General features: G+C 36.3%; 1 protein-coding gene across 5 annotated transcripts in view; it reads left to right on the top strand.

Annotated features, from left to right (window-relative positions):
• Positions 1 to 3,270: 3,270 nt before the first annotated feature.
• The window catches only part of LCA5 (lebercilin LCA5), a 56,864-nt gene continuing 37,328 nt past the window's right edge, over positions 3,271 to 22,806 (top strand). Inside the window, exons 1-4 of one of the 5 annotated variants that reach the window (XM_065911680.1) lie at positions 3,462 to 3,480; positions 4,301 to 4,514; positions 6,354 to 6,431; positions 18,228 to 18,613. In XM_065911680.1, coding sequence (XP_065767752.1) covers positions 18,415 to 18,613 — 199 coding nt within the window. In that variant the 5' untranslated portion in view covers positions 3,462 to 3,480; positions 4,301 to 4,514; positions 6,354 to 6,431; positions 18,228 to 18,414. Of the gene's footprint in view, positions 3,481 to 3,743; positions 4,515 to 6,353; positions 6,432 to 18,227; positions 18,614 to 22,806 lie in introns of those variants that run through there. The other 4 variants (XM_065911681.1, XM_065911682.1, XM_065911679.1 and 1 more) reach the window with 4 other exon arrangements.

The following is a 22,806-nucleotide window of genomic DNA, read 5'->3' as shown; positions in this document are numbered from 1 at the left end:
GGATGGAACCTGTGTCCCCTGCATTGAAAGGCGGATCCTCGACCACTGAGCCATCAGGGAAGTCGCTCAATTTCTTTTAAACACTTGGTGTATTAGATTATGTTAAAGTTAATAGTATGTGCTGACAATCTACTATTTACCTGGAATTTATTAATTAATTAAAATTTTCTAGCAATATATCACCAAAAGTTAGATTTAGAATTTTTGAATTTTGTGTTATGTATCACATATCTAGATAAAACACACAAAACTATGACAGTATTTTTTTTTTTTAATTGTATATGTGGACAACTGAATTTTAGCTAAGAGTAATTATATGCTGGTGAACTTTCTAAATTGTGATTATTTTTAGTATGGCCATTTTAAACTATACTTATTGTAATTTCTGGATTGTCTACAGGTGCAAAGTTTACTTACTACTCTGCCTATTAATTTCATGAAGCTTCTAACAAATTGTTCAAACACTTTAGTTTCTCCCTATGGAAAATGGAAATAAGTCTGTTCATAAGCATTTCTAGGAAAATTTTCTTTAATATCATCTGTATCATTGGCCATATAGCATTAAACAAGGCAATCAGAGTACTGCAAAAAGTTAACATTCAGTTAAATCTGGAGATATTGTAATACCAATGTAAGCCTAAGAGTATTAAAATAAAACTCTAAAGTGCTTAATGATTATTAGAATAATTTTTTCATAAATATAATCTTTAAAAACAAGAAGAAGCCTGGTTACTGTTGATTATAATTTCAAGTGGCAGAAATATAAAGGTGTAGTTTTATTGATTTTGCTTCCTTTTTTTTTTTGAAAAGCAGAATTCTATGTAGTATAGTGAAATGAGATGGCAAATGGTATAATCTTAGAAAATTCTAGTCCTATCAGAATATCAAAATAATGTAAAATCACATAAAACATCTGAAATTATCTACTTTGGGATAACCTAGTTCAATAAACTGATCTCTAACTTCTGTAGGCTTATAAATTCTTTTGATCATTTTCCTAGGTCCAATAAATTGATAGTCACTGTTATTTCAAATATGATAAAAGTGAATAAAACTCTACATTGTAAAGATCTTGAAAATGTGTCACATCCAATTAGACAATTTTATGGAGCTTCTTAAACTTTTCAGTTCTTTCTTGCTTTCCAGAAACTCTTACCAACTTGTTGGTGAAACATATTACAGGCCTTAAACTTGAAACCTCGAATTTAGCTAACTTGACTTAAATCTTGGTTCTACCACTTACTACTTTGGTATCTAGTGGTAGGTCCTTTAACCTCTCAGAATCTTTTTCTTCAGGTAGAACGATGAATAGCAATACCCGTCTAGTATCTGGGTGAAGATAGAATTAGATTACACTGACTATCAAATTGTGATGGCTGAATAAATACCGTTCATTCTCAACTGTCCTTGAGTGCTAGCAAACCCCAGTTGATTCTAGAGACTTTTTTGTCTTTAGGGTTTTTTGACTCTTTATACAACTTCCTTTAAAAGTAATCCACTGATGCGTTTACTAAACTATGTAGTATTAACTTTCAGTTCAGTTCAGTTCAGTCGCTCAGTCGTGTCCGGCTCTTTGCGACCCCATGAATTGAAGCACGCCAGGCCTCCTGTCCATCACCAACTCCTGGAGGTTACTCAGACTCATGCCCATCCAGTTGGTGATGCCATCCAGCCATCTCATCCTCTGTCATCCCCTTCTCTTTCCCACAATCCCTCCCAGCATCAGGGTCTTTTCCAGTGAGGCAACTCTTCGCATGAGGCGGCCAAAATATTGGAGTTTCAGCTTCAGCCTCAGTCCTTCCAATGAACACCCCAGGACTGATCTCCTTTACGGAGTACTAACTAGTGAGCTATTTTAATGAAGAATATTAGCATTTAAACAAGTGAATGAAAAGTTATTTCAGTGCATTTTCTGATATTACTCATCTTTTTCACTAACAGATAATTACTTTCTTCAAGCGATTATTAGCGCATAGAGAAAATTATATTTAATTATGGTATTGTTTGGGCTTCCCAGGTGTCACTAGCGGTAAAGAATCCGCCTGCCAATGCGGGAGACATGAGAGATGAGGGTTCAATCCCTGCGTAGGGAGGATTCTCTGGAGGAGGGCATGGCAACCTACTCCAGTATTCCTGCCTGGAGAATCTCCATGGGCAGAGGAGACTGGCGGGTTATGGTGCATATGGTCGCAGAGTCCGACAGGACTGAAGCGACTACGCAGGCAGACATGATATTGTTTAAGTGGGTTAATCTTTAACTTGAAATATATTGATAGGATAAAATGAAAGGTTTCAAAATGTGTAAGTCTAAAACAAGGCCAAGCAAGAAACGGAATTATCATAATTCATGGTCAGAAGGTTGATTAGAACACCTTTGCCTTCAAGGATTAGATTGTCTGCAGGATGGAAGTTCTAGAGCTTTTAACAGTGGCGAGACAGCGCAGTGTGGTGTTAAACCATCTTGATAATCAGAAGGCTTTGAAAGTCTTAAAAAGGACCTTCATCACAAAGAGGATTTTTTTTAACCTTCCTCGCCTCCCGCGATTAATGCCGTTTAATACACTATTATTTCTAAAGGGAAAATATGTCATACAGCAGCTCTTAATAGTTACTGGCATGCGCCACAGATGCTTCCTTTAAAAAAAAACACACACACACACACGCAAATGTTTCACATGTCATTTCACCTCAAACCCTTTCTAAAACACGGGGCGCTTTCGTACTTCACGAAAGGACTTCGAGGCAGCAGAATCATTATGGTTACTCCATATCCTCTAGAAAATCAGCAATTTCAGGGCTAAAAACAGAGAAGAGACTGGCTATTTCTAATCCCAAACCAAGTGATTTCCAAAGCGATCCGAGACAATTTTCAATGTTTTCAATTAGACAGTGGCTCATTTTTACAATTCACTTCAGCAGAGGCCTTCACCTCCCAACCACCCACGAAGCCCCTAGACCCTCTGCAGCCACGACTGGCTCCGCGGAGCCTAAAATGCGCCGGGCGCGCTTCTCGGGGCTGCGGCTCGCACGGCTTCGTCCCTCTCCTCAGCCGCCACGGCGAAAGCGGTCAGCCAATGGCCGCCTTCCCTTGTACGCATCGTTCCGCCTTCCAGTTCCACCGAAGCCAATAGAAAGAGAATCCTGTAACAGCAGAAGCCAATGGGAAGTCGGGGGCGGGCATATCATTGGCTGCGGGCGCCCCGCGGTGCAGTCTGGGTCTCCGCCTCCGTTACCTTGGAGCCGAGGTCGCCGCGCTGCGGCCGACCGGGGCTAACGTTTCCGCCCCTGCTCTAGCGCCGCGTTCAAACCTCCCGCACCCCGGCCCCCTCCGCGCCCGCCCCGCAGCTTCCCCTGCCCCCCGCAGCCGAGTCAGGCACCCCCCCACCCCCTCCTTAGCCGACAGACGCCGAGGCCCCGCGGAGAGAAGGCAAGGCGGCGGGCGCCGCGTCGGCGCTGAGGAGGGGCCGGAGCGGGTTGGAGGTGGGCTTTGGGGTGGGCGTGGAGACATGGGGGGAGTTGGGGGTGCGGGGTGAGGCCCGGCTTTAGGGCCGTTGGCGAAGTGTTTTTCGTGGATAGGGGCGTGCGAGTGGACTTGTTAAAGGATTAGGGATGGAGGAGGATTTGGGGGCGCGGGGAGGAGAAAGTCCCTAGGAAAGTAAATCTCGAGCCCGGCACGTAGGAGGGTCTCGGGAGGAGGGGAATTTGAGGGGAAAGAGTTGGGGGAAAAGGTTGATTTGGGGATTGGGAAGAGAAGGAAGGGAACGCATTGTAGGAGTACTTAGAGAAAGGGGTTCGGAGTTATTAGAAAACCCCAGAGGCCTGTAGACTGAAATAGGAAAGGAAGACCAGAGTCAAGAAGGGGAAAGAAGCTGTGAGGCTTTGGGTAGTTCTGAGATGATAAATGATGGGAAGTGGAATACTGTGGTTAGCGTGGGGAGGATCTTTGGTGCAGGCTGTGAAGTTTTTATGAATCTTTCAAAGATGGGATGAGAGGAGGAACGAGTTGGCCAAAAAAAATGCCTTTTTGGCGTAGATGAGTTGGAGTGGGTGCTCAAATACTTGGTGTTTTAGGTTGGCAGGACCACGGCATAGTGTTTAACAGTGGTGAAGATCACGGGTCCAATTCACCTGAGCTTCATCTCCTCTTTTTGACTCACCTGGGCTTAAACCCCCTCTCATTGACTCACCTGAGCCTAAATCCCTCTCATGCACTTTGCGGCCTTGAATAATCTACAAACATCATTTAGTAACAGATTCCTGGCTAGGAACAAATTACTAGCATCGTTTTTTCCCATTTCAGAATGGGAATGATATAGATATCGTGAAGATTAAATTTATTGAGACTGTCCACATCTATACCTACATAAGTGAAAAAAAAAGTTGGTTATTAAATATTCTGCCCTGAGTAGTGATTTTCAGTTGTGGAGCACCCCCCCGAAAGTCTGAAGAAAGTTTTGGCTCCTTACAAAAGTATACTTGGGCACCTACACGTTTATGATGGTCGTTTACTTCAGGTAAAGAGTTTGGATTAGGTATCTCTTTGGGATCAAAGTCATCATTTAAATGATTTTTGTTGTTGTTGAAGGGGCCTCATGCAATTTGGAAAACAGTAAAACAGAAAAGGATACAGTTCTGGAGATTATTTTTTGCTCACCTTAGTGTGGTTATTATTTTCATCTTTTTCAGTTGTAGTTTGAATTTTATATTACTGTTCTGAATATTTCACTTTAGGATTTTGCTGAATGTTGACTTGCATGTTTATTCAAAACATAGTAGGAAATAATTTGTTTTGATTCTCTTAAGTTGACAGAGTGTCATTTTATATGTCAAAAACTGTGACTTTAGAAAAGTGATTTTTCTTTTGTCAGAGTCGCATCTCTTCTGTTAAACAATCATGGAACCATAATTCTGTATGACACAGTAGAGGACTGTTAGGATAAACAGGATAAACATGCTAATCTCTCTCCTGGTTCTTCTCCTGCCTGTCATGCCTTTTCTCCTGTACGGAATCCTCCTTTACCCACCACTTAATTATTGTGTTTCCTCGTAATTCAGTCTTTTGTCTTCTGTTCACTCTGTGTTCTTTTTTTGGCTGAGTTCATTCTCAGGCTTTTGATAATTTTCACTTCCACCTTCCATATTTTTATCAATATACAATGCATTTTTTTTTCTTAATCTCCTTCCTGGAACACTTGAGGTAGCTACAAATTTATATAATTATTTTTTTGGTATTTCCACATAGATTTCCCATAGGCATCCTCAACTCACTATGTCTGGTATTGAACTCATCAGGTTTCCCCGCCAAATCTGTCCTGTTGAATGGTACCATATTCACCCAATTTTTCAAGGGTTTATTTAGGTTCGTTCTCCTACTCCACGTATAATCAGCCACAAAGTCCAGTTTATTTTACCTGATAAACATGTCTAAATCAGTTCTGCATTCTGTATTTCTGAGTTACCAAACCTTAGTTCAAACCTCTGTCATTTGTCACCTGATCTCAAGGCCAGTTGTTATTATTCCTTAAGCTTTATTGCTCTCCAGACCTTGGGTTGAGGATGAATCATTCTATTTTTGAATCGTTGTCAGATCTTTGTCAGGGGTGGTCATTTTAATCTTATTGAAGATCCTTTGCTTTCAATCAACTTAGTATGGCATAAAAATCCTTCTTGTAATGGTCTCTTCCTCTTAATTCTGTCTCACTTATTATTATCCATACTTTATCACTACCCACAGCCCATACAATCATTTTAAACCAGCATTGTCCAATAGAAATATAATGTGAACTGTATATGTAATTTTCAGGAACTGCCCAAGAAAGTACATACAGGTGAAATTAATTTTAATAATATATTTTATTTAACCCAAGATATCCAAAATGCTGTTTCAACACATTGAATATTAAGATTATTAAAGAGGTATTTTATGTTCTTTTCATGTACTGTTTTTAAAATCCCATGTGTATTTTATCTTTAACAGCTTATTTCTATTTTAACTAACTGTATTTCAGGTTCTCAGTCATCACTGCTTTGGACAGCACAGTTATGAACTATTTGCAGTTTATCTCACGCCTTCTACTTTTGCACGTTTCCTCTTACCAAAATAGAGTCCTGCTTCATCAGCTGTCTTCTTTGCTAACCCTAGCTGTCATCTTGCCCCCATAGAACACAAATACACAACCCAGATCATACTTGTACTTGACCTCTGCTGTACCAAATGACTCAATTTTAGGCATTTTCTCCTCTGGCAGTCTTCCCAAACACCCTTTGGTCCTCTAATCATAGTTTTGAGTTTCCTCAGCTTCTGATACTTCCCTTTATCATTAGTATTTAATACTATTTATCTTTCTTTTCAGGCTGGAAGTTTCTGAATAGTAGGGATCAGTTGTCTCATTTTTGTATCTCCAGCTTTATCCATAGTTCAGTGCCTGACGGTAGGTATTCAGTAAATGCCGAATGAATGAATATTCTGTGATGTTTTCATTTGACTGACTGAAGTTTGGGAATACATACTGTGTAGTTAAGATGCTTTAGTTTGACCCATGTTTCAGTGTGCTGTTTAAAAGAAGTTGATTATACCTTAAATTTTAAGTCTAGCCTTTACTGTCATCTGACCTAAAGTCTAGAAAACTATACTTAAAATCTAAACATAGTTTGATTTTTAAGCAAAAGTCAGTGTTGTGTAAATATATGTAGGATAAGGAACCACTTAGCAATGTCCTAGAATGTCGAGAAGTAGAGGAATGGAAACACTACTTGTTTCTAATCCTTTCTCCCTTATAGGAGAGAAGGAGTTATAGCTTTCATGCAACAGTATTGTTTTTACCTTAATCTCATCTTCAGTTATTTGTGTTTTTGGTGGGAGAGAGGGTAAGTATTGTTCGTATCTTTCTCTCCTGGTTTATTTTTATTTCACTCGTCTAGTTGGCTGTTGTGTGAACTCTTGTTGGCAGCAGAGGTAGCCAGGTAGCAATGTTTTATGCAAAGAAGCTGGACACAGAGAAATGACAGGAAATTAACAGTTCTTTGATTTTACATACTTTTTTTTTCTTTTTCTTAAAATGAATTTTTCTTAAAGTCACGTGGATCAGATGCTTATTATAATATTCAATATACAGTGGACTCCACAGCTTTGGTTTACTTTCTGATTTATTTGAAACTGGATTTGTGTATCCTTTATAGGAGGCAATTCTGTTACTGCAGAAGCTTCTGGTATCTTTTTTCTGACCTGTGATGTGTACTACTTGGGACTTTTTTAAAGACCAGTTGGAAAATGATAAGTGGTAGATTTGATGGCTTTCTAGCATTGCCACAGTAGCACTCCTGGCCACTTTTGGAAGATAAACAATTTAGAAATTGAAATTGGACAAGATTTATAGTTTTTGTTTTTATCTGGTTACCCTTGTACAATTAAGAGAAACAGATGAACAACTGTTAACTGATTCATTCTATGTCACAAAAAATTAGTTTAAATTAGCTGGAGAGCTACATGTGAAGTATAAATCTTCAGTGTTCTTTGTTGATAATTTTTTAAGAAAAAATTTTTGTTCACTTAATGTGACTAGTTTACATTAGTCTAAGAGAAATTATTGTAACTGCAGGTGAAATTTATTTTGTCTGAAACCCTACAGGTTATTTCTGTCGTTTAAAATTAACCCAGTAAGAATATTCCAACTTTATGATGGGAATGGCTCAGAGCAAAACTTTTGACTTGTTCATTTTCTCCCTTCTTAGGCATTTTAGAGATTTATGTAAGTCTTATGCAATTAGTTGAATGTGGGACGATTTAATTATTTCCTTTAAAATAGAAAGGTACATTTTATTGAACAAAACTACTAATATTGTATTCAAAATAGCATTATAGATTAATCATTCATTTCACAAAAAGATTAATACATGGTATTGTGATTATTTTGGTGAACTAGACAGATAAGATTTCTGTTCCCATGGGTCTCATATTTAACAGGAAGAGACAAATGTGAGATTATTCCCAATAGTAATGAAGTCTGTGAAGAAAATCAGAGTAATCTCACCCTTGTGAAGTTCTAAGGGAAGGTCCTGGGTAGAAGGTGCAGCAGATTGCTGAGTTGGTGACAGGTTTGGCACGTTAGAGTCAAAAAGAATCCCACTGTAGCTGCAGAAGATGAGGGGAAAAGATAAGGCATGAGATCAGGATGGAGAAGTAGGCAGGAGGGCCAGATCTTACAGGAGTTTGTGGATCTGGTTAAAGAATCTGATGACTATTGGAAGCCATTGAAAGGTATTAAGCAGAAGATCTGCTTGATGCTATCTGATCTCTGTGTCACGTAGCTTTCTGTAACTGGGGCAGCAAGAATGAAAGCAGGATATCAGTTAGGAGGCTATTGCAGAGAGAAGATGGTGGTTTGGACCAGGGCAGTAGCAGTGGGGATGATAAGGAATCATCCAATTTGGAATATATTTTGGAGATAAACCAGCCTGGTTTTACAGATGGTTTGGTTGTGGGATGTAAGGTTAAGAAGAAATCCAGGATGATCCTTCGATTTGTGACATGGATAATTTAGTAGATGGAAATGCCATTTACTGAGGTCAGAAAAATGGGAAAGAGTTGCATGATTTTGTATTGGCATGTTTAGATACCTAGCTGGAGTTGTCAAACAGGAAAGTGAATATATGAATCTGGAAGGCAGGGTAAGTGAAGTCTAGATGAGATGACCTAAGAAGAGAATGTAGATAAAAGAGGGCCTAATATGTGGTGCCTTGTGTATTCCAGCCTGTAGAGATCAGAATGAGGAGACAGATTCAACAAAGAAGACGAAGAGATAGCCAGTGAGGTAGTAAGAAAGCCAGGAAATGAGGAGACTGGAAGTTATAAAGAGAGTGTTGTAGGAAGGAGGGAGTGGTTAGTCTTTTCAAATACTCTCTGAGGTCAAGGAAAAATAGGACAGAAAATAAGTTTTTGGATTTTGCCAGGATGAACCTCATTGTTTGTTTTGATAAAAGCTATTTCAGGGGAATGGTCAAGATGAAAACCTGACTAGTGCGAATTTAGAAAAACGTTGGGAAGGAACGTTTTATATATATATATATAATGTTTTATATATATAAAAAACGTTTATATATAGAGGTATAACATTCTAGATTATCATATAGTATAATATTCTGGTATAGATTGGGCTTCCCTGGTGGCTCAGTTGGTGAAGAATCTGCCTGCAATGCGGAAGACCTGGGTTCGATTCCTGGGTTGGGAAGACTATTCTGGTATAGATAGAATTCTTTTACTGGAAGATTGGCGTGGAGAAATTGGGTTGTAAATGCAATAGGGACCTGGAGCCAAGCAACAGCTTTAGTAGAGCCTCTTTGTTAGTAGGAATGACCCAGTAAAGAGGGCTGAATTGCAGGTGTACAGTCCTTGAGTGGAGAGGAGGAGTGGGAAAGAAGGCAGGTGAGAAGTTTAGCTCTTAGAAGGAGCAGCAATGCTTCTTCAGTTTTAGCAGGGGAGTGCCATAAAGCGATGTAGTTGCAGATGGAGGCACCTTTAAAGATAAGGTATTTCTCACCGAATTGTTGCTATTGAAATATTGAATAGGTCCCTCAACTAAGAATCAGAAAACTGGTAGTCCATTTCAGATTTTACTAACTTTGTGGCCTTAGATAAATTGCCGTCTTGGGTAAATCACTTTGATTTTCTGGGTCTTAGTTTCCTTAAAAATGCAAAGAAAGGACCGATTTCTTAGGGTTCCTTCCAGTGCTAAATTGTTACATAATCTTGTTTAACTAGTAGTAATTCATGGGTTTTTATTTTCTTGTACTTTGTAACAAACTTATTAGTTATTATTCTAATAGTTGCATTATCTTGTCTGTATCCATTTCTTGCCTTTCATCTTTTTGGTCTAATACTTTGTGTATGTTCTTAAACTTGTTTTGTTTTCCTGTTTGCTTGTTTGAACTGTTTTATCTGGCAGCAGTGTCAGCCAGGCATCTGTGTTTTTATAAAAGAAAATTTTCACAAGTGTCTAAACTTCCATTCTCTATGAATGTTTATTTTTTTATTTATTTATTTAAAAAAATTTTTTATTAGTTGGAGGCTAATTACTTCACAGCATTTCAGTGTCTACGAATGTTTAGATCTTTGGGTTGCTATACATTCTAAGGAATGCTTGTTTGTTGTCATGAAGAATTATAACATAATATGCTATACATATTTTAAAAATAGCCTACCTTTTTTCGGCATGGATAAGTAATCAGAAGTTTGCAAAGGGAAGAAAATATTGTCTAGTGTTCCAGGGACTATTCTTTTTTTAATTTTTTATTGGAGTATAGTTAATTTACAATGCTGTGTTAGTTTCAGGTGGACAGTAAAGTGATGCAGTTATACATGTACATGTATCTATTCTTTTTCAGGTTTTTTTCCCATATTGCTTATTACAGAATATAGAGTTCCCTGTACTGTACACTAGGTCCTTGCTGATTATGTATTTTTTATATAGTAATGTGTATATGTTAATCCCGAACTCCTAATTTGTCCCTCACCCAATGTTTCCCCTTTGGTAAAGCTGAGTTTGTTTTTGAAGTTTGAGAGTCTGTTTCTCTTTCATAAATAAATTCATTTGTATCATTTTTCTTTTAGATTCCACTTGTAAGTGACATCATATGATACTTGTCTTTCTCTGTCTGGCTTACTTCACTTAATATGATAAATCTCTAGGTCCATCCATGGCATCCACTGCAAATGGCATTACTTCACTCTTTTTATGGCTGAGTAATATTCCATTTTATATATGTACCTTATCTTCTTTATCTATTGCTCTGTCAGTGGACTTTAGATTGCTTCTACATCTGGGCTATTGTAAATAGTGCTGCAGTGAACATTGGGTTGCATGTATCTTTTCAAATTATAGTTTTCTCTGGATATATGTGCTGTCCTGGGGTTGAATTTATCACTTTAAAAAATGCTTTCATGTAGTTAACATGTAATATTTTTAGGGACTATTTAAAGGATACATAGTATAATTTACTGTGATTTTTTTTTCCTTAACTGGCTATCATGGAAGAGCCAGACCCTACCTTAACGGAACTCATAGTATGTTTTGCTCATCTTAATTTCCTCATTGGCTTTAAACGGCATCTGTGACCATTAGTAATTTTTGTTGACTGAATTCAGTAGGTGTATGAATTGAATAGTAGTTTCATAAACTTTGGAAAAGTGATTGCTTATATCAAGTTCTGTTAAAAGTTTGAGCATTTTTATTAGGAATAGTTAGCTTAAAGATAACTCATCCTGTGGCTGACTCATGTTGATATGTGGCAGACACCAACACAACATTGTTAAGCAGTTATCCTCTAATTAAAAATAAATTTAAAAGAAAGAAATAGCCATTTACTTAAAAAAAAAGTTATATTTGCTGTTAAAGATGTAGATCTGACCATATGTATTTGTCTTTTCTTCTAGTTGGAGGCAACATTAAAATCACATTAAAGATAAAAGAGAATAAACCTTTAACATTGAAAGGATGATAGAGTACCCTCAGTGGATGAGAGATTATTAATACATCACATTTCTGAAACAGGAAAGGGAAATGATGCATGGAACAGATTAGAACAAAGAGAACTATGTCACAAGATACTCAGGAGGGAAAGAAGTATTCTGATGTATCCTGCAGATTCTCAGAGAATCTTAGGATTTAAAAAGAAAGGAAAAATTAAAAAAGGGAAGAAAGAATAATTGAAAAACTCTGAATGGAATAGTTGTGTCTCCTTTACCACTCATGCCTGTGCACATCAGCAGACAGTGTGATTCTCTCTGCCCTTCACCCCTTCCTCTCTTTCCCATTAAAAAATACAGATGTAATTTCTTCTGGAAATGAAAACAAAGATGACACTTAAAAAGTAGAGTTGCCATGGTGGAGATTTGTGTTTGGAGAGAATCCCTCCTCTTTGCTAACTTTCAGTAAGTCCCCCATATAGTGCTGATTCTTTGCTGCTCACCCTGAAGCAACGTGTACTTGTCAGGAGGCCATGCTCATGTGCAGTTTTGTTCATCCTTTATCTTCTTTTCTATGGGTGACCAAAAATTCAAAGAAATTAGCAGTATTTAAAAAGTCTAGGCTAAACAAAGTGAAAAACTGTAGCTATGTGAAACAGATAATTTCTGCATCAGAAGAGATCTTAAACAAAATGTCTATTTAGAGTGTTCTCAGGGGAAGAAAACATATTGCCTAATTAAAGCAAGAATAGAATAATTGTTTTAAAAAAATCAGAACAAGAAAGAGTTCTTAGAAAATAAGATTTTTGCACAAATTCAAAAATCCTGGTTTTGAAGATAAATTGAGTAAATGTCTTTGAAAATAGAACAAAAAGACAAAGTCTGTTATTTAACCAGTAGAAGTTTAAAAAAGAGTAAAGGGAGAGTCATTTATCAAAAATGTAACCTAAGCATAATAAGGAAGAGGGGAAGAAAAGGGCAACACGATGGAAAAGAAAAGGGCAACACAATGGAAAAGAAAAAAAAAACCTCACACCTATGTGTTCATCTTTGTGACATTTCAGTATAGCAAGAGGGAAATTCCTAAAGGCAACTAAGGAGTTTTGTTTTTTCTTTAAAGATTACCTATAAAGAATGAGAATCAGGTGGACAAAAGTAGAGTGTAAACTCCGTAAGGCAGAGATTTTTCATTGTTTTTTTCATTACTGTTGCGTAATGAGAGCACAAGAAACGTATGTTGAATAAAAGAATGACTGTCACAACTCATAAGCAGCTCTGAAGTTTTAAAGACAGTGGAGCGGTGTCTCCAAAGTTCTGAGAGAGAATGACTTAGAATTTGGAACCTATGAAAACAATCAAGTATGAGGCAAAATAAAGACACTCTCAGGCATACAAAGACTCAAAGCTTTCACTTCAGGTGACCCTTCCTGAAGAAGTTACGTGAGAATATGGAGCAGTGAACACAATGAAAACTAATAAAAATGACATGGACTCCTAGAAAAGGTAGATTAACACAGAAGTACAATAAAAATAACTCCAGAATGACAGTGGTACAGCAAGTAGAAAGTAATTGGTTTAAGTTAGAATAGGAAATCACTGGTCTTCAAGAAAAAAATGTCCTTAAGAGGAAGAATAACAGATTTCAGGCTACAGATAGAATGACTAAGAAACTGATAGATATCAGTGGTAAGAAGAGTGTTTTTTTCCTCTCTAGAAAAAAAGGACAGAAATTTTAAAGAAAAAACTCTGCGTAACCAACGTGTAGTTGCATGTTGCGTGCTAAGTCGCTTGTCGTGCCCGGCCCTTTGTGACCCCATGGACTGCAGCCCGCCAGGCTCCTCTGTTCATGGATTCTCCAGGCAAGAATACTGGAGAGGGTTGCCATGCCCTCCTCCAGGGGATCTTCCCGACCTAGGGATGGAACCCAGGTCTGCAATGCAGGAGACTGGATTCAACCCCTGGGTTGGGAAGATCCCCTGGAGAAGGGAATGGACAGAGGAGCCTGGTGGGCTGCAGTCCATAGGGTCACAAAGAGTCGGACACGACTGGAGCGACTTAGCATGCACGTATACACACTGAAGCTAACACAGTATTTTGAATCAGCTATACTTTAGTAATAAAAAGGAATAGTATAAGCAAAAAAGTATAGGCCATTAAAATAGTTGTCCCAGGCAACAAGACTTGGATAATGGGGCAATGGATATTTCCTTGTTTTTTTTTTTTTTAAAAAGATGCTTATATTGGGGGCGGGGGGTGGGTAGGGAGAGAGCTAGTGTTGACAGGTAATGTTTTTGTGGATTCTTACCTTTTGCAAGAAAAGTAAGGTGGATTCCTGACTTAGAGGGGATAGGTCGTAGGGAACTACTTCTGCTACATGCATATAAACAGAAATAATCCTCATCCGTATCATATAGTCAACTTTTAATTATGCTATTAAAATTAAAACCGAAAGTCTGACAGGGAATGTTAATCAGAATTTACCGAGCATCTTGTATGTTTGTATTATAAATATAATTATTGATATTTACCAAGTGCTTACTGTGTGATAGTAAATTATTCCATTTAGTTGTCAGAGCAATTTTCTAAGGAAGATACCATTATTATTTCCATTTTACAGAGGAGAAAATTGAGATTTAGATGTAGATTGAAATTTTCACAGCTGATAAGTGATGGATCCACTTAATTGCCTTAATTCATTATCCTTTTTTCTTGGACAGTTTTTTACATGTGTAAATATTTTCTTTCATGATTTGCAAAGTGAAAGCCTCAGACTGATTTATATATTTCTAATATTAGTCCTTGCCTTTGCTGATTTCAGCTCAAAAAGCTAATTTTAACAGTGAGTGAGATTGCCAGGCAATAAAATCTAAGTTCTAAGTTAGTTTGCTTGATTTTTTAAAAATATTTTTTTTACTAAGGGAAATTTCAAACAAATACAAAAGCAGTGATATTAGAGTAATGAAGCTGAAGGTCTCCACAGTTTTTACATTGTTTTACTAACTCATGGTCAGTCTTATTTAACATATACTTTTACCTCCTTCTCCATGGATTATTTTGAAGTAAACTCCAGGCATTATATAATTTTATCTATAAATATCTCAACATCTGCCTCGAAATATAAGGACTCTTTAAAAAAAAAAATAACCACAATATCATGATCTTACCTAAAGCAAAAGCAGTTCCTTAATGTCATTAAATATCTAGTCGGTGTTTTAATTTTCTCAGTTTTATAATTTTATAATTTTCTTTTACATAATTTGTTTGAATTAGGATTGAAACAAGGCTCATAGATGGCAGTTGTTTGTTTTCCTGAGGCTTTTAAAATATAAAGAAAGCTCTCCCCATCTCTTCTTTTTCTGCTTGCAATTTATGTTAAAGAAGCCAGTTGGTCCTACAGAATTGGCCACATTTTGCTAATTGCTTCCTTGTACCTCTTCCTTGTACCACATTTGCTAATTGCTTCCTTGTACCTCTGTCCCCTGTATTTTCTATAAATTGTCATTTCAGTTTAGAAGTTTGATCAAAATCAGATTTTGTTTTTCTTGCAGAAGGAATCTATTACCTCAGTGGAACTGTTGCTTCTCCTCTGGAGGCACACTGTGTCTGATTACTTTCTGTGGTGTTAGCAGCATTAGTGAGCATGATCTAGTTTCATTATTTCGTTAGTAACTGCAAAATGACAATGTTCTAATTCTGTCATTCGAATATCCCCCTTTTTAATTTATTAGCTAGAATAATTCTGTAAAGAAGTACTTCCTCTTATCTACTCTTTTGTTGTTCTAAGACACAGCTTGTAACAGTGTAGACAGGATACATGTTGGATTTTTTTCCTCTTCATCTATCAATTTTCAGATGAATGAGTTGGTTCTTTAGTATCTTTCAGAGGTAGCTCATTAGTTTTTTAAAATAACATATGACTTCGTGAATTTAAACACATTCTATGTGTTTTAACCCTTTGCTGATACAGTTCTCATTGAAGATGCAATTGTCCCATCGTTGACTGGTCGGAACTTCCTGGAGCACTGTCCTGAACCCTTCTGACACTCCATCGCGAGTGTTTCATATCTTTCTTGCTCTCTAGTATGACCATATGTCTAGACTGTAGAATAATACTAGCAATGCAATTATTGAAAATTGTTTTTAGAAAAATTTTGGACCTCTTTTGTCAGTAGGATCATCTCTCTAGGGATTGTGTTCTTTAAAGTTGTTAGTACTGGTTAATCTGTGTGACTTTGCCACCAACTGTATATATGAAAGTGAAAGTGTTAGTTGCTCATTGAAAGTTGCTTTGTTGCGTCTGACTCTTTATGACCCCATGGACTGTAGCCCTCCTGGCTCCTCTGTCCATGGGATTCTCTAGTCAAGAATCCTGGAGTGGGTTGCCATTTCCTTTTCCAGGGCATCTTACCCACCTAGGGATTGAACCCAGGTCTCCAGTATTGCGGTTGGATTCTTTACTGTCTGAGCCACCTACAGTTAGATTTTCTTTTGATTCATAGGAAATGCTTTTTAAAAACCTAATTTCTAAAAAGTATGATTTCCAGCGTTGAATCTACAGAAGTTAACATAAAGAAGTCTAACTCCTATCCCTGTCCCTCAGCTCGGCTTCCTCCCTTCCTCTGCAGCTGTATCGTCCAGTCAGCTAACCACCAGTGCATTTGGCTTTTAGCAGTTAATTAAAAATCAGCATTAAAAATTACTTCCTCGTTCACACTTACCACATTTCAGTGTTCAGTAGCTGCATGCAGCTAGCTATCATCCCGAACTGATTTTAAACCATTTCTATATTTTAAAATTGAAGTGTGGTTGATTTACAGTGCTGTGCTAATTACTGCCGTACGGCAAAGTGACTCCGTTAGACATATACATACCTTGTTTGTTTTTAAATAAATACCTTCTTTTCCATTATGGTTTATCATGGGATACTGACTGTAGTTCTTTGTGCTGTGCAGTATCCATTCTGTATATGAAAGGTTACATCTGCTAACCCCAACCTCCCCCTCCATTCTTCTCCCATCTCTTCCCCTCTTGGCAACCACCAGTCTCTTCTCTAAGAACATTTCCCTTCTTGCCGACAGTTCTGTTGGACACCCCTGCCCTGAAGAACCCATTGTGTTTTCATGAAGGGTATAGTTTGTTCCTCTCCTTTTTAAAAATATGAAAGTTACATAGATGAATTTATAACCCTCCTTCAATAAGTGGTAGCATACTATGCATGCCTTTCTCCCTCCCCCTTTTCTTCGTGTATCTTGGCGATCACTGCAGATTGCAGAGAATGTGCAGAGGTGGTCCTCATTTCCTTAAGAGCTTGGTAGCACAGTACTTCGCTGTGTGGAGGTGTACAGTGTAGGTAGCAAGTTCCCTGTTGCTGGTCATTTTGATTGATTTAGGCCTTTACCACTGCACAGTGCTGCAGTCAACTTTGTGTATGTCTTTTTCATTTGTTACTAGACCCAGGATTCTTTTAACATGAATTTCCTCAATGGACTTTGTTTCTTCTAAATATTAAGAACAGTTGTTCTGATTATAAAAGTAATCTGGTTTCATTTTACTGGAAAATTAAACTCTGTTAAAGAGACAGATAAACTTATCTAAAATTCGTGTTGCCCAGACAGAAATTATTTTCGTGTATGTATGTACCTTGGTTTTTGCAGGGTTGTTTTTTTTTTTTTTCCCCCAGTTCCTGAGTTCAGTTAAAAAGAGGACTCAGCATTTTTCAATGACTGTGTAGTTAAGATCATATTGTATACAACACTTTGAATTTTTCCTTTACCATAATGGTATAAGCATCTTCCTTGTTAACATTTTGTAAACATTTCTGACATCTGCATAATACTATGCTGTATTAATTTTTTCAATACTTTTCTTAATTTCTTATTTTGCAATGGTTAGATATTTACTTTTTTTCTTTTTAATTTCGCCACATTCAACATTTGTGCATGACTTGCCCCCTGTTTTTAGGGTAATTTTCTTGGTATCCAGGAATAGACTTATTGGATCAAAGGTTAAAAGCATAGTTAAAGTTTTAACCTATTTTGCCAGCTTTTTTTCCCCAGTCTTGTTTGATAGCCATTTTGGAAGCACTGAGCGTTATTTTGAGGAATCTTTGGTAATTTGATAGATTTTAAAATGATGCATGAAGTTAAATATTTTTTTGTGCCTATTTTTGTATTGCCTGCTGTGGGTCTTAACATGTATTTGCCCATTTATCTTTTGACTTCCTATCTTTCTTGTGGCATGATATGAGGTATTTATTGATTGATAAGGATGGTCATGATTTTTCTGTCATGTTGCAAATATTTTTCTTCACATGCTTTAATTTGATTAATTTTTTGCGTGGTTCGGTTTTACATTTTTGTGCAGTCAGTCTTAGATATTTTTCTTATTTTTGTTATCAGGCTTGTTCTTTACTAACTTTTCCTCCATCCCCACCACCGAAACCAAAAACTGGTGACTTTATTATTCACCTAGCTTTTGTGTTTGTTATAAATCTTAAGATTCAAGGGAGTCAAATTCAGTTAACATTTATTCAGAAGCAGGTGTATGTCAGGTACTTTACGCATTCTCTATCTAGTCTATGACAGTCTATCGTTTCTCCAAATACTGTAGACAACTAGGTATGAAAATATAGATGAATTAAATTATGGCCTCTTTTTAAAGTTCTAAGCAATATTTTATTTTGCTTTTGGTATCTTTCATTGTAATTAACTCTTGAAATCTATTTCATGAAATATGATGAGTTTCCCTCCCTCTTCCTTAATTATAGAGGAAAAAAGCATATCTTCTGGTTGCTATTGTGAATTGTGGACTAAAGATACATAGAAAAAACAGATTGCACAGACCTGAATATTATCCCCAGGATGTGAAGACTTAAAATTGCTCTTCAGGCTTATTTTGGATTTTTCTGAGAAGACTCTGTGAAATTATGTGAATAGAGACTATTTTTCAAAGCCATGGGGGAAAGAGAAAGAAGTCCAGCTAGTGATCAAGAAAGTAAGACAAGCAGACACTATTACTCTTACTGTTCATCTGAATTTGGAACTACTCCACAGTCTTCTGGCCGGTCGTCGCTGGTGCATCCCTCCCCACCTGCAAGTGTTAAGGGTAAACATCCTAAGAAACAAATTTCAGATAGCCAAGTGCATCATCACGGTAAGCATCCTTTAAAAGACTCCAGTAGACCTAGCATATTCATTCTGAGTCCTTAAGGAAACCTGTGTGAATGAGAATAGGATATATTTTTATAAATGTTGCTCACAGTGTACTATCCTTTGTTACATTCACAGCCATACTGTATCCAGAAGAAAGAACTTTAACTGAGGTTTCTCAGTTTTGTTTTTGCTTGTTCCTGAATAAATGATTGTCTTGGGGTTTGTAAAGGCCAAAAAAAAAAAAAAAAATCACAAAACATTTATACCTTTATTTTCAGAAAGTTGTGAAAGGCATGGATATAAAGTGGTTAAGGGACATTTTTAGATTGGGTAAAATTACTTCTACTTACTGAAAAAGTTCAAACTCAGCTTAGAAATGGAATTTGGGACCACCAGTCTGTTTTCTATTAAATGGTGTTATAATGGAACAGCATAAATCTTTAGAAATAATTTTTCTTGTTAGAATGTTATTAGTCTGGAGCTAGGGTATTAATACATATTTAACTGCATAATGTTCTGGAAATCTCTTCATCTTAATAAATCCCTAGTCAAGAAAATCTGTATGTATTTAGTAACAAAATATGTAAGGACCGCTAGTACATCATAGGTAAGCTAAAGTAAATGAGATTTTATTTGTTGTTATTCAGTCGCTGAGTCGTGTCCAACTCTTTGCAACCCCATAGACTACAGCACGCCAGGCTTCTCTGTCCTTCACGATCTCCCACTGTTTACTTAGATTCATGTCCATTGCGTTGGTGATGCTATCTAATCATCTCATCCTCTGCCACCCACTTCTCCTTTTGCCTTCAGTCTTTCCCAGCATTAGTAAAATGAGGTTTTATAGTATCGGTTAATAGATACAATATAGCCATCACATTAGTAGCTTAGAGTGGTAAGATTGCAAGGCAGGAAGTAATATGTGAGCCGAAAAGGAAAACAGGGTGAGGTCATGAAATGCCTAGAATCCTGTGTTAAGATAGTGACTGTTTCTGTGGGGGGGATAGTTAGCTATTGAAAAGTTTGAAGCAGGGGTTTTATTAAATTTGCCTTTATAAATTTTTACTTTGAAAAGTAACATTTACCTTTTTAAAATCTGCAAAGAATGTGTGTTTCTTTTGAAAGCAACCTTTTTGTGAATCCTTGATCAGGCTTCCCAGGGATGTTGACACTTTTAACAACTTTTAACAACAACTTTTAAAAACTTTAAAAGTTTTTTCTTTTTTTTTCTGTATGGTTTTTGCTGCTATGTTTTTGTTTGTTTATTATTGCTACAAGTACAGTGCTGTAGGTTTCATAGTCTCTTCCTCCAAATCTGTCTCAGTGTCCTTTTCTTGTTTTGATTCTGTGGTTGAGAGCATGATCTGATATTAAACTTTTGCTGTATAATTAAGAATAAACAGACCTTAGGGTTGAACCTTAGAAAATGACTGTTTATTCCCAAGAAATCATTCACGTGCCTTGGGAATTATTGGTAGGAATACTTTAATTTTTCACTCCTTACCTAGAAGCAGTTTTATTTAAGAAGATATCTGAGAAAAAGCTGTGAGAAACAGTTTGAGTATCACCCAGAAAAATTTCAACCTGACTTGTACTGTTTTCTGCTTTGCATTGTCCTTTGAATTAAAGTTTGTGGTAGTATGTCTTCTTTAGTGCAAGCCAACAGGGCAAACTGATAACGTCCCTAAACACTGATTTCTTTCGGCTTAGGTTGGCAATTATTAGTGTCGACTAAACTAAGGAAAAACCAAATGTGATTTAAAAAGCATCTTGAACACTTGAATTTGCAAAATTTTACATTTGGTAACATATTCTTCCTTCTTCCTTTTACATTTTCAGCTTATTTTATTATTTTAGGAATAAAATTTGTGCTCTATCAGAAGTTATATGTATAATACAATTTAATAATAATTTCAGTTATACATATTTATATATTACATATTATGTACATATTCTGTTTCTCATATTATCAGTAATCTAAACATACTACGTTTTTGGTAGATGCATAGTTTATCTTTGTTACATGTTTTTTTAATGAGTCATACTGTAATTTTAACACCTGATGGAAGGAAAACAGTATTTGTCCACCCTCTTTTTGGTGGTAACAAGGGGGAGATGAAGAATGATTTCAACAGTCAGTCATCTTTCTTCTGAGTGTTACTAGCCCTGTATTTCATCTTGATCATTTTGAAAATGAAAGAGATAAATGAAAGGTGAGAGATTTTTTTTGAGATCTGGTTAATAGAATATAGTAGAAAACAATGTTCAGATTTTGAGGATGTCAAATGTTGGTGGCAGAAGCCCTTTTTGTATGGCTATATCATAGAACAAAATATTAGTGGAGAATTTGTAACCTGATTCGTATAATATCTACACTTTCACTTCTCAAATTAAGTTTCCATGTGTATGAAATCTTATTTGCTGAGCAATATAATTTTATACATAAAAATCAGAGATTTGGGATGATTAACATTTATTCTTATGGACAACCATTTTTATGTATAAAGTTTCTATCATTCCAAGAGCTGAATACATATTCTATAATAGCGTATAGATACTAAAACTCTGTTCACTCAGTATGTTGGGAAAGAAAGAAAATTGAAATGATAGATGCTCCAATTTAAAATTGGAGCAGTTTCTCTTAATGGAAGTATTACACAAATCACAAATGCAAGCCACACATACAATTTTTTATTGCCAAAAGAAAAAAACAGGTAGAAAGGTGGAATTAATTTTAATAATTTTTATTTAACTCAGAATATCCAAAATATTATCATTTCTAAATATAGTTAGTATAAAACATTGTGGAATATTCTGCATTCCTTTTTTTTTTCCCTTTGAGTTAGGTGTTTGAAATCTGGTGTGTATTTCAGTTATGGACTCAGTTTGGATCACCCACATTTCAGTTTTCAGTAGCCACATGTGGCTAGTGACTACTGTATTGGATAGCATAGTTTCAAAGTTACTAATAGGCTTTCCTTCATTTCTTTTTATTACTACTTCTTTTCAAATATTCATGCATGTATGGAGCTGAAATCCCAAATCAGTACACATTTAATATACCCTCTACAAAATTTCTGTCTCTTTAAATGAAACTTTATAATGTTACATTGTAAACGTTTTCCTTGTTTACATAGTAAAATCAGGGTATCCATGGCTGGTGAAGTAGGTAGGGAAAGATTGGATTTTCTAGTTTTTCTTCATTTTTTTCCCCTCTGGAATGCATTTCCTTCTAGAAAAAATGCAGTCACCTTGGAGATTAAAGTTCGCTGTTCTCAACTATGGCAAACTTCCAGATGCCTCTTTTAAAGGGCAGGTGCTCTGTATGTTGAGGCCAAGGTTTAATGAACTTCGAGTAAATAATATTCAAAATTTTTGTGAAATGTTGTGATGTGTACACTTTAAAGATTTCATGTGCTTTTAATTTTTTAGGCTGGAGTCGTTTATCTTGTTCTTAAATTATGCCAGATGTTTTTGATTTGAACATCACACAAAAGAAAGCCTCTGAGAAAGCATTTAGAATCACATCTGTACTGCTAAAGTGTTTTCCATTTTCAATCACTGATACGTGGGATTAAGTTCTTAGTACTGACAGAGAATATTTGTGGAGAATTTTCTGTCTTATACGAATACTTCAGTTAATCCTCACAACAAAAGGGAAAATAGACCTGGAAAAGGTTTAAGTTGAATTGCCCAAGGATCTATTAAGTAGTAAATCTGAGCCCCAAATCTTCTTGCTGTCATGTTGTCATCTTCTTTCCTGAAATAAAGATTTCTAATTAATTTAAAAAATCATACGTTTCCATATTTCAAATTATGATCCCAAATATCTTGGCACAGATGACTTGATTATCATGACATTTTGTATTTATTAGGCACTGTGCTAATGCTGATGGTGCCTATGTTTAAATACTGGCTGACCATCTTATCTGCAAAGGTAAAAATGGTGGAGTCTGATGTTGCCGTCTTTTAAAACAGTGTAAAATAATTCCTTGTGAACCATAGCATATTGTTTTGCTGGATCAGAATATGTTTCTTGAACTGTCTTAAAAGATTTCAAACCTTTCTTAATAAAAATGACATGCTAAAAGCTCTAAGTAAAACCAAATATTTAAATATTGTAGAATCATTTTTTAAAAATGTTTCCTTAAAGGAAACAAAATGACTAAAGAATATTATGGATTCATTTGTGTTAGG

Source organism: Muntiacus reevesi, chromosome 19 (assembly GCF_963930625.1).
Source record: "Muntiacus reevesi chromosome 19, mMunRee1.1, whole genome shotgun sequence".
Classification (NCBI taxonomy): domain Eukaryota; kingdom Metazoa; phylum Chordata; class Mammalia; order Artiodactyla; family Cervidae; genus Muntiacus; species Muntiacus reevesi.
Note: the sequence above shows the minus strand (reverse complement) of the source record. Positions and strands in the feature narration are given on the sequence as shown.